This window comes from Drosophila sechellia, chromosome 2L, assembly GCF_004382195.2.
Source record: "Drosophila sechellia strain sech25 chromosome 2L, ASM438219v1, whole genome shotgun sequence".
In the NCBI taxonomy this organism is placed as follows: domain Eukaryota; kingdom Metazoa; phylum Arthropoda; class Insecta; order Diptera; family Drosophilidae; genus Drosophila; species Drosophila sechellia.
In genome coordinates, this window is record NC_045949.1 from 7,916,177 (window position 1) to 7,927,695 (window position 11,519).

Below are 11,519 nucleotides of genomic sequence, written 5' to 3' on the forward strand. Positions count from 1 at the left end.
ATAATCTAAACATTTTACACTGCACAAAATATATAAGCTCTTTGTTTAATTTTATATTAATATATATTTTATTATGTTTAATATTATTAGTCGAAAATTTGTAAAGCAATCTAGTGATGCTCGCGTTAAAGTATGGATTATTTAATTATTAATGACATATATTTTTGTTTAAATTATGTTCTCTTAATCATCTCAATCGGCTGCAGGCTCATCCGGTGGCTCCAGCTTGACGTCGGCGGATCAGGGTCGATGTAGGCCCCCCACCGCCGGCGACATATGCACGTTCGGACCAACCTGTTGGCCACCCGGTGCACTGCCCATGCCGCCCATAAGAGTCACATGCTTCCTATAGTTGGTGAACTGCTCCAGGTATTGCTTCACGGTGTCCATTGGCTCGAAGATGTCGTTGTGCTTGGCATGCAGCTGCTGTTGCCCCATTGCCGTCATTATTGTCTGTGGAGCGAAATAGGAGGGGAAGTCCTTGTTCACAGCAATGCCGAGGAATCCCTGCAGCATCTCGCGTATCATCTCCCAGCAGTAGGCCAGAATCACGCACGACTTGTACTCGATTTCGATGAGGATGCCCTTGAAATGGTCCATCATGGTGACAGAACCGAGTTTGATAACAAAGTCACCATACTCGAAACGAGCGCCACGGGACTCGATTTTGGTCTGCTTTTTGGAGGTAAAGGTGTTGGTCATCTTGAGCATGAGGAGATCGAAGATGTTGTCGGCGACAATGGCCACTTGTTTGCCGGTGCCGTTGTCGATGATCGAGAACGTGGAGGCGGGATACTCGGAGTTGTGCAGGACGTGGACGGCGCGTCCAGGTGCTCCATTGTGCGGTTGTGGCGTCGAGATGAACGTTTCGCAGTCCACCAGAAATTGGCCGGCATGTGTGGCGCCCAGGGCGAGCAGACGCTTGCTCAGCTGATCAATTATGTGCGCACCTGATTTGCCCTCGGGCAAGGGATATGGTTGAAGTATAGTTACTCCCATACTTTATGCAATAATTTCAGTTTTTTAGTTTTATTAATTTTGCTTACAAATCTTGCAAGTTAAAAGCGTCCAGAGTGACCAGTGTGACCAGTGCAGACTTTTTAGTCATGAGAAAAGTTAGCCAAATAAAAATACCAAACCGGCATACAATTTTCGTCAGCAATAAAATAGGACAACACTGGCCACGTCGCGTGCGGATTTGTTTATAATTTTCGGCAATGCAGTTTCACTTTAAAGTCGCGGACGCTGAAAGGGACAGGGACAATGTGGCTGCGACCAGCAACGCCGGCGCAAATCCGCACGTAGCCCTGCAGCCGCAGCAGCCCGTTGCCCTGGTGGAGCCCAAGGATGCACAACATGAGATACGATTGCAGTTGGTTGACGACTTTTCAGAGGCACTTCATGAAATAAATAGAAAACCATTGATGCATCCATCACTTGCAGGAATATCGTGGCCACCTTCTCCGTGAACTGTGAACTGGATCTCAAGGCAATCAACTCGCGCACGAGGAACTCGGAGTACTCGCCCAAGCGCTTTCGGGGCGTCATCATGCGGATGCACTCGCCCAGGTGCACAGCGCTGATCTTCCGAACGGGCAAGGTCATCTGCACGGGTGCACGAAACGAGATTGAGGCGGACATTGGATCGCGAAAGTTCGCACGCATCCTGCAGAAGCTTGGATTCCCCGTAAAGTTCATGGAATACAAGCTGCAGAACATTGTGGCCACCGTTGATCTGCGCTTCCCCATTCGCCTGGAAAACCTCAACCAGGTGCACGGCCAGTTCAGTTCCTACGAGCCGGAGATGTTTCCAGGCCTCATCTATCGCATGGTCAAGCCGCGCATCGTTCTCCTGATCTTCGTCAACGGAAAGGTTGTATTCACGGGCGCCAAGTCGCGCAAGGACATCATGGACTGCCTGGAGGCGATATCACCTATTTTACTAAGTTTTCGCAAGACGTAGTTGTCTCTACACATCCAAATGTTTTTGTTTAGCTTAGTTATATTCCATAAGTATATTTTTAATATATTTACCTTAACCTTTTTAGTAAAAAATGTGAAATGCAATAACTTAATTGTTTATTTCCATGTGTAAATTCATAGAAATTGTACAATTTTATTTTGGCCTTACTAAGCAAATTCATTTTTATTTTAAAGAAACTTTTATTTAAAATGTATATTTTAATGTCTTGTAATCCATTTCATTCTATTCTTGATAAGATATTTGTAAATCTATGGAATAATTACTATATACATTTTTGTACCCATTCCTAGAAATTGGGCAAAAATATTCAAATGCACTAATTCTGGAGTGGACCCAACATTCCAAGAAAAGAAAACACATTTGGATAAACATTATTTTTATTTATTTTCAGGTTTATTACAAAAGAAAACACAAGACACTTCATAGAGATTCGATTCGATTCTTATGGTACGGAAAGGAGCGACAATCTTAAGTTGTGTAGAAAAATTTCCTTGCTCCTCGCTTAGTTAGCTTCATGTACATGGCTATGTGAGATTTGTGTTGGGAATTTATAAACTAATTGTGGTTCATATGAAGGCGTATATATAGGTATCAAACTTACAAACTATGCAGATTCATTATTTGCATAAATTAATTGGACGGTTTCTTCAACGAGTTTCTCTTCATTTCGTTTCAAAAAGTATTCAAGAGTTAGATAATACAAATAAGATAAATTTTCATTCGATATGCATGCAAACTTTTGTCAAGATACATTTGCTAATGATTTCTAAAATCTATTAAAGGCATTTTGTGAAAGACACATTGATTGATATTTTCATTCCGCACTTGGAGCCCGCTCTATGATAAGGCATAGTACGGTTCGTTACGACTTACAAGATACATTAGGTGGCTACATGTGGTCTGCTACGTGTGGCAGAAGATTCTTTGTTCAGCAATAAAAATAAAATCTAATTTACGTTTAACTGCTGTTTTGTACATTCAATTCTACAGCGGGTCAGTGGAGTACAACTGAAAAGAACTAAAAATAAAACCAAAATGTTGACCAGCATTTTTGGACGGAATGCAATTTCGTTGGCAAACAAAAAACTAAAACTCAAAACAAAAACTACAAAGTAAACACATTCAATAAATGAACAAAAACACTACGAATCTTAGCAAGGTGTTTCGAGGGTGACTTTGTGAATAGCATTCGTTTTCTTTCTATGTGAGCAGTTGCATCATGTTTAGGACCAGGTGCGTGCGACTTCGCAGTAGGTATATGAATACGCTGAAGAAGAGCAGGGACATGGACATGGAGGCGCGCCAGCCCATGTTGTAGATGGAGCAGTACGGACACTGAGAGCTGCCGCACACCTCACAAATGTTCAGCAGATATGTGGGCAGGGCATCGAATATCGATTCGTTGAATCGTTCTGTAAGCATAGAAGAAAGTAGGATGTATTTAACATTTATTTGGATTAGATGCTTGACAATGGTGGTTTATAGATGTTACTTACCAGGTGCATAGTAGTCGTAAATGCGCACCGGCAGATAACGCGACATATTGGCCACTGGATACCAACGCTCAATGGTGAAGTTTACACAGATGTCCTCATGATCAAGCTGTTCAAAATTGACAAGATTAAACATTGATTATAATGTGTAAAAATAAAATTTAAATTGTATCTTACATAATCGAAGTAAAAGACAATCTTGCGTTCTAGATAACGAGCCCTTCTCAGATTCCTCACACGGTTGCTGAGCACATAAGTGTCCAGTTTCTGCTGCTGTATCCAATAGCCAGTCGGTATGGCCACATCCAAGACCGCCATGCCTGAGCGCTCCGACTCGTTTTGGTTTATCCAACTAAGAAATGGGTAAATTTATTACAATGGTCTTACACATTTAATGCCAATAGAAACTCACTTTTGACAAGCCACATAGGAGATATGCGACTGATTCCTGCCGTGGAAGATTGCCTTGGTGTGCAGTCCGAAGGCTGGCACTGGCGGCTTGGTCTGGAACTTCTCAATGTCCACATTGTACTGCACGTGCATCTGAAGGATGGCATAGCCAGCACCCTTGGCCTGAACCTTGATGGTGCCCCAGGCATCTGGAATCTGAGAGAGATAATATAAGTTTGTTAATAATCTATTTGAAATAGTTTTGGTAATGCCTCTTACCTCGATACTCTGCAATTTCGCCAGATTCGTGTCATCAATGTAAAGCGTTTGTGTTTTTCCGCCCTGCGAAGAGGCCTCGATCTCCACGGTCAACGAAGAAACCTCGCGCAGCCTAGATCGCACTGTGTACTCCACAAGAGCCTTGAGTGCAGCACTGGTATCCTGGGTGGATGCCCATCCGCCGTCGTTTAAGCGCTGCGAGTTCAGCCACCGCACAATGGGATCCACGAAGAACTCACGACGCGCCACATAAACCAATAGCGCGTAGGCGGTTGTCTCTATATTCAGCGAATCATATTCGTATGGCAGACGGGGCAGCGAGAACCACTTTTGATTCTCCAGCTTGCGCGGAGGTTGCGGTATTTCCTGGTTACCCCAGTACATAAAATCGCCTATAGTCCTGGCCTGTCGTCGCAGGATGGCAAATACTTCCTCGGCAATCGGAGAGTTACAAAGCTGCAGGGCGTACGCTGTAATGGCCACATCAAAAGGTTGCGCCTGGTGTCTCAGGAAGTCCATATTTCGTTCTATATACGCCAAGGCACGCTGCGTGGCCAAAGCCACTCGAGAGCCCAGAGTGCCAGAGATATCCTTTACGGTGGCCAAGGTTATGAGTACGTGGGACGTTAGCGTGATGTTCTTGTCAAAGTTGGTGCGATTCATCTTCCTATCCGGCAGCCATGTGACCTCGAAGAAGGATCCCTGTGGCGTCTGGTGTTGCAGAAGCCATCTCATGTTCTTTTCAATAATTGTGGCATCGATCCAGATGAAGTTCTCCCATTCGTAGAAGCTGGCCTCTTGGAACACCCTTAGGCAGTAGCTGGTCAACCACACGGACGAATCCGAGTTGTTCCAATCGGAACGGAACAGTGAGAAGCTGCCATCGGGCCGCATAAAACTCAACTGCCGCTGATAGCCAATGTTCATGTGGTAGAAGGCATTCTTCTCCAGCGTTTTGTTGCGCTGATTTATTAAGCGCATGTACATAATCGTGTAGAGATTGGCGGCGAAACTGAAAGCATTCTGTTCGCCCGACTCCATGGGCAAGTAAAGCAGGGAGCTAGCATTTACGGGCATGGTAGGGAAAATGGGACCCACCACATCACCCACTACTGATATCCTAGCCTTGTTTGAGCCGTACACAAAGTAACGATCCACTTGGTATGGAATTTCTGGCGTTTGGGTTACATTAACATGCATGTATTCCAGGACGTAGGCACGGTTAGAGAGATCCAGTAGCAAGGATTGATGACGATACTGTGGCAGACCATCCGATTCTACATTTAGTGTTCGCGTTATGGTATCTGTTCCAAGCAAAGTAGCTACGTGTAGGGTCACATCCACATTGCCCAGACGCTGAGGCACAACGGGCACGTAAACCACCGTCGTGCCTTGGGCCTCCAAGTAGATGAAGAATTGATGTTCACCAAAGCTGGTTCTGGGGTTATACGATCTGACGATGCCATCCTCCTCCACGTGCACAAACTTGTAGTCAGGACTGTCGTGCAGCACGACAATGGCCTCGATGGGGGTTATCATGTAGTTGAAAACAGTGACACGGATGCCCACCTGCTCGCCTTGTCGGCAAGCCTCCGGCATTTCCACGTTTATGAAGAAAGGTTGGACACCAACGTACTCCAAGGCCTTGTTCATCATTCCAAAGCCTTTGGATGGACTCACACTAAACGCACTGACCATCCAGTAGGCAGGGCGATCAGGAACCTCCACATTAAAGATGTATCGACCATGTGGTCCAATGTTCACATCCTTCCAGAGCCACACATTCTCATAATGGCGGAGCACGCGATTGAATCGGTACTTTCTGTAGTTCAACAGCTCTGTGTCATTACGCACATGGCAATTGATCTCATCTGTTCCATCATCACAATCAAACAAACCATCGCACTGCTTCTCCAGGCGATAGCAACGTCCACTCAAACACTCTCCGAAACCCAATGTACGATTGCAGGTGTCCTGTCTTCTGGGTACATAACCATCCGTAAATACGATCAGTCCACTGTACTCAAAAGTGCGATTTGCATCGACGCCAAAGGACGAAGCGGGGAAGTACACCAGATCATCGGGATTGCCTTCGTGAGAGTACCAAATGTGCTTATACGTTCCGTTGGTCTGCTCGTCGAAGTTGGACATCTTAGTGATGATCTTGGCGTAAGTGAGCTCGTTGCCTGCCTGCATTGTGTAGAAGGCACTGTCGATGCCAGAGAGACCAACATACGAGCCAGGCTCTCCAAAGATGGCCACCTCCACTTTTTCTCCGGTTCTCGCTTTGCGATTGTTGATATATACGGTAAAGTTATTCCGGGAGATGCCATTAACTGGGAACGTGAGGGAATCGGCCACAACCTGTCCCTGCTGGTTAATCTTCCACACTACAATAGTAGCTACAGGTGCCATTTCGGAACTCAGAACTACAGCAATGGTTTTGATGCCCTCTGTGATGGTTTCGCGGTCATTCACCAGGATAACACCCTTTGACATAATGAGATAGTTGAATTCTTCGAGGTAGAAGTTCGTACGGATGTGGAAGATGATATACTCTCCAACCACTGGTTTCTCTGTGCTGGTGGTGACCTTGATGTGCTGATTTCTGGGCGAGTAGTGAGACACCAAAAGGAGCTCCGTTTGAATGCGTTCACCGCGCGGATCCACAAAGTTCGCATGCAAGCGCATGTTCTGAATGCCGTTTAAGAAATCTCTTGCTTGTGGGCGGTCGTCCAGGTTCAGGTCATTCCTGATGTCAATCTTCACCTCCCAAATGCCATCGCTCTGCTGCGACATGGGCAATCGCTGGGCGGGCCAGTCCCTCCTGCCACCATTGCGGCTCTCCACGAAACCAGAGACTTCCATTAAACCCTGGCGCAATAGGTTTGGATCGATTGGCGAGCCATCATGGTACTCAACAGCTAGATATGTGGTAAATGGCATGGCGGGCTTGAAGACCTGCGGCGAATCGCCAAGGAATACCACCTTCAGACTGGAATTGTACACCCTGGCCACGGAGTAACCACTAATGATCTCATCGTAGAACTTCTCACCAACAGTGGCCGTGATCAACACCTCCGAGTTAGCCAGATTGGGCACCAGGAGCTCTAGCTCCCTCAATGGCCACTTGAAGTCAAAGGTTCCATTGAAGTAGCGCAGGTAGGGCAGGGTCTTTCGATAAGTTCCACTCCACGCCTCGTAGCTGCTGTCCTGATACTCGGGTTTCCTAACCCAGAATGGCCACTCCTCGTCGAACTGATAGTGTCGCTCGACCACATATTGATTCCTGTACAAAATATCCTGTGAAAGATCTGCTCCATCCTGAGACAGCTGTCCAGGCACATTATACTGCACTTGCGGATTCTGGTTGGGGTTATTGTAGCGCCATCGCTCATTGTATAGGTTAGTTTGCTCCAAAGGTGATCGACCCAGGCGATACTTTTCATTTAGAACTTGGTTGCTGAAGTATCCAATTGGGCGAATCGTAGCCTTTATTGTAAGATTGCCTCTAACTGGTAGGCCACTGGTGAAGTTAGCCATCACCCTTCCATAGATGAACGGATCCGTCGTGAAAAAGTAGGCAGGCATGGTAACATTCACTTCGAATCGGGTCTGATAGTATTCCTCCACGGTGAAGTGACTCTCCTCTTGCTGTCCCTGAGCAATTACACGGATGGTCCATTCTCCAAAAGTGGGCTGATCCGATAGTTTGTACTCCAGCGAAACGGAACCCAAGTTTGATTGACTGAAAGTTAAACAGATATATGTTGTTTATTTACATTTTTTAATAGACTGGATTTAAAATTGTTGGTATATACAATTTTCACTTACCGCGACAGCCAACGTTTAAGAATATGCCTGTTTGGATCCAGCATGTACACATCGACGGGATTGTCAAATCCCTTCAGTTCGGTGGTGATCGGAATGGTTCTGAATCGCACAGTTTCCCCTTGCATATAAAGAGGCTTATCGGTCTGCACAAATATCGTCATGGAGCGCTGGGAGAAGTCTAGTCTTGTTTCGTTCAGGAAGGCGATGCCACCGAAAACATTCTGGTAGAAGCCTTCCACTCGAAGCTTATAGCTTCCAGTCACACTAGTTGGTGGGATTCTCATGAGCAACGTCTCCGGTATGCCCTCCTTGACATCCTTAGAGTCCCCGCTGATTTGGACACCATCGCAGGCGATGCTGGCATGAACGGTTATCGGGTACTGAGCTTGGAGAATGGACACGGACACCTGGTAGATTAGACCAGGTCTGACCATTCGAGAGGCCACAATGAAGTAAGTGGGCTCCCTTGAATGCAGCGATTCCAGGAAGGTGGCCTTGATGTTATAGGACGACTTTCCACGAGTCAGACTCGGCTCCTCGTTGTCCTGATAGCCTCCTCCTCCTCCCAATCGTTTATTATAGTCATCTTGCCCAGCAAGTTCGTTGTAGCTTCCCGAATCTGTCCTGTACGGCGGGCGATCGCTGGGATTTGTTTGTCCAAAGTTTAGGTTGTTGTTGCTATACTGATTCGTCTGTGGATTGTTACCCCACTGCTGGTTGGGCAGTAGCGGCTGCTGGGGATTCTGCTGGTTCTGGTTGGGGTTGTAGTAGGTGTCGCTTTGTCCGACCGCCGGTTGCAGAGCATCCAAGACGGCGGCTACCACGAGCAGGGCGCGCAGCAAGTGCCACATCATTGCTGAGGAAAAGTCAGAAGTGAATGAATTAGAATCGCTGAGTATAACTGCATCTCCCGAATACTATAAATAGAGGGCTCTGATTTGGGTGATCGGCCTGTTCTTTAATGCCTGTCGAATAGGGTGTATCAAGGTTTTTCAAATCCAAAAAAAATAATTTTCGAGTTAATACAAACATTTTCCATAAAAATAGTAAGCTTTGTATAACCTCCTTCCAATATGTTGTTTTAAATATATCCTGTAGTTTCGCATACATATACTTCCAAAACACCCTAATCCCTGAGTCATGGACCGCATCTGATGTTCGAGGATTGTTGTTTGTCGGTTGATTTCCGCGTGCTGCGAACAAGTCGTTAATGAGGGCGCCGACATCGGTATTAATAGACTTTAGACGCGATCCGGCAGGAGCAATGAACGTATCTTCAGGGAGATCTTTTTAAGGGGCTAGCGGCACTATGGAAACTATGTCAAACATTAAGTAAAATGTCATTCAAGTGGGCGGCGCAATTAGACAGCAGAGATGTATGCCACGCTGGGATTTGTGGCGTTCGAGTCTTCTTCTGAATGGGTTTTTAATGCCTTCGTTATTTATGGTTGATTTATAAGAGATTACGAAATCTCAGCTTCACAAACCACTTTGATCTTCAATGGAGAATTATGAATATAGACATACTATCCCATAGACAATTTTTCAAATCATTATTGATGTGAACTTTTTATGTTGGGTTCTTATCAAAATTAAAGTATGAAAAGTATGACAAATTGACCTCAATGAAAACAATTTTTAGTTTTTCTTATAAAATTCGTTTTTAAAAATTATTTCTTTTATGTTTTTTTTGGCAAATTGCTGGTGGTGGAATGTGTGCAACATTAAACAATGCGCATATTTAAGTATTCCGGCTTATCAGCACACAATCAGCCGGCACACAGGGAATACATCATTCGAGCAAGGACCTCGAAATCCTCCCTACTCAGGTATTAACTCCATGTGGCAGGGTAAGAAGTCAAGGCTTAATGCAACCATACAAAAAGGGTCCACGCCAGGAGAACAATGAGGCACCGGCACCGACTTCTAGACAAGTGAGGTGAAATGAAACTGAAGGATGGAGGAAGTGCGTGTGTGTGTGGCTGCATTTGAAATGCATTCACTGGCGATGTAAATGAAGGTAAAGGTAGCTCACTGGAACTGAGTGAAACACGCAAATAAAACAAGCGGCTACCTGACCATAGATATGGGTGTCTATATGGGCCTGGGCGAGATACTCTGTGCACTGAAGCAGCAGAAGTTACTGGTCTATAGGGGTCTATACTCTCGGCGGTGAAAACAAATACCGAACTCGTAATAATTTCAACAACGCGACTTGTAATCCACCCTTTGCGCACAGCTACACAAAGAGAAAACGGTTTACCAGATGTGAAAACACATTTGTCACCTTTTGAAATAAAAAACATCTAGCAAGGGGTTTTTTATATGAAATTTGGAAATATAAATAATTTTCATATTAAACTATGTTATTTAAAAAAAATCATTTCAATGAGTTTGCTTTTGTTTAAAAATGGCATTTCGAAATAACCTTTCTATATAACAATTATATTTGCCATCATTTTTTTCAGTGCAAGAGGGCGCACCAGCACAAGCGTAACACACAAGTAAAGTGGGCATTAATTAGCCGAGAAGACCCATTCGAAATGAGTTGAGAGGGCAAAAGTGCAATTGAAACAGCAGGCAGGACATTTTGGGCGGACAAAGGAGCAACTGTTGGCGAAATTCGAGAGCTTGAAGGCAGAAAAACGAAAGAAGACGCCGCAATCCAATTGGCCAGCAGGTGGCCAAAACGCCAGCTTCACATTTCCTTTTAGTGGCAAAGTGGGCAAAACGAAAAACATCCTCAACAATTACTAATTCCATTTAAACGATAAACAACGAGCACATAGTGAAAAGTTGTAACCAATATTTGAGGCACTTCTTCGGTTTTGGTCAACGCCCATGTGCCAACAACAACAGGCAACAACACAATAACACTGGCTTAGGCATTTTGGAGACGGCCAAACACACGATTTTTGGGCGGGTCGCCAAGTGGAAGAACTCCGAAAATCCATTTCTACTCACCTCGGTACTGAAATCGATCTAATCTGGCCGCTCAGCAGGCCACGCACATTTTATTAATCAACAGAAAGGTAAATAAAACTAACTCGGGAACTCAAAGATTCGAAAAAATGAAACAACACAAAACCAACAGCGATCCACACCCGCTTTGATGACTGATGCAGTGTGACCGTTTGCGGAGCGTGGCGCAATACCAGATTTCAGATGTGGCCAGGACGCTGAGAATTTAACGGTCGCACTGCGAGTTCAATCTGCTTATGTAAAAATATAAATCACAATGATTTTAATTTCATAATAAATTAGGAACAAAGCAAGTAAGCTCCTAACGTTCCAAAAATAACGAAGTTAAAGCCAAACTTATTATTTACGCGTTTCCTCCGAATTCTGAGAAATAACATATTGCCGAAATATATTTATATATTTAGTTCTTAGCCTGGAAGTGAGACAGAGATGGCAAGACTTTATCCGCTCAGCGTCAGTGTTGGATAATGGGGTTCTATTGCATTTTCAGTATATATCGTTCAGTATTTTTAATACTATTTGGCTATAAGCTTTGGTCATACCACCGCTTCAGTTGT

The 11,519-nt window shown here is 44.7% G+C and overlaps 3 protein-coding genes across 3 annotated transcripts; 1 reads left to right on the plus strand and 2 right to left on the minus strand.

The window, feature by feature from the left end:
- Window positions 1–125: 125 nt before the first annotated feature.
- On the minus strand, window positions 126–1,090 carry LOC6611613 (mediator of RNA polymerase II transcription subunit 20). The gene has a single exon (XM_002036113.2). It carries the CDS (start codon window positions 997–999, stop codon window positions 241–243), a length of 759 nt encoding a protein of 252 aa, XP_002036149.1. The 5' UTR covers window positions 1,000–1,090; the 3' UTR covers window positions 126–240.
- A 72-nt stretch (window positions 1,091–1,162) lies between these two features.
- LOC6611614 (TBP-related factor) lies at window positions 1,163–2,671 on the plus strand. Its single transcript, XM_002036114.2, has 2 exons — window positions 1,163–1,372; window positions 1,444–2,671. The coding sequence occupies exons 1-2, from the start codon at window positions 1,218–1,220 to the stop codon at window positions 1,961–1,963; spliced, it is 675 nt and encodes a 224-aa protein (XP_002036150.1). The 5' UTR covers window positions 1,163–1,217; the 3' UTR covers window positions 1,964–2,671.
- Window positions 2,672–2,868: 197 nt separating this feature from the next.
- Window positions 2,869–11,108, minus strand: LOC6611615 (CD109 antigen). The gene is made up of 7 exons (XM_002036115.2): window positions 10,945–11,108; window positions 7,981–8,836; window positions 4,147–7,894; window positions 3,890–4,083; window positions 3,655–3,829; window positions 3,481–3,586; window positions 2,869–3,396 (listed from the first exon to the last, which is right to left on the minus strand). Exons 2-7 carry the CDS (start codon window positions 8,832–8,834, stop codon window positions 3,185–3,187), a joined length of 5,289 nt encoding a protein of 1,762 aa, XP_002036151.1. The 5' UTR covers window positions 8,835–8,836; window positions 10,945–11,108; the 3' UTR covers window positions 2,869–3,184.
- Window positions 11,109–11,519: the final 411 nt, after the last annotated feature.

Bases quoted from the DNA above. Each gene is read 5' to 3' on its own strand.
- LOC6611613 (XM_002036113.2), bottom strand. From the start codon at position 999: ATGGGAGTAACTATACTTCAACCATATCCCTTGCCCGAGGGCAAATCA.
- LOC6611614 (XM_002036114.2), top strand. From the start codon at position 1,218: ATGCAGTTTCACTTTAAAGTCGCGGACGCTGAAAGGGACAGGGACAAT. The intron at 1,373-1,443 runs GTTGGTTGACGA...CATCACTTGCAG, and splicing joins CAACATGAGATACGATTGCA to GAATATCGTGGCCACCTTCT.
- LOC6611615 (XM_002036115.2), bottom strand. From the start codon at position 8,834: ATGATGTGGCACTTGCTGCGCGCCCTGCTCGTGGTAGCCGCCGTCTTG. The intron at 3,587-3,654 runs GTAAGATACAAT...AATTTTGAACAG, and splicing joins TTGTCTTTTACTTCGATTAT to CTTGATCATGAGGACATCTG. The intron at 3,397-3,480 runs GTAAGTAACATC...CTATGCTTACAG, and splicing joins TTACGACTACTATGCACCTG to AACGATTCAACGAATCGATA.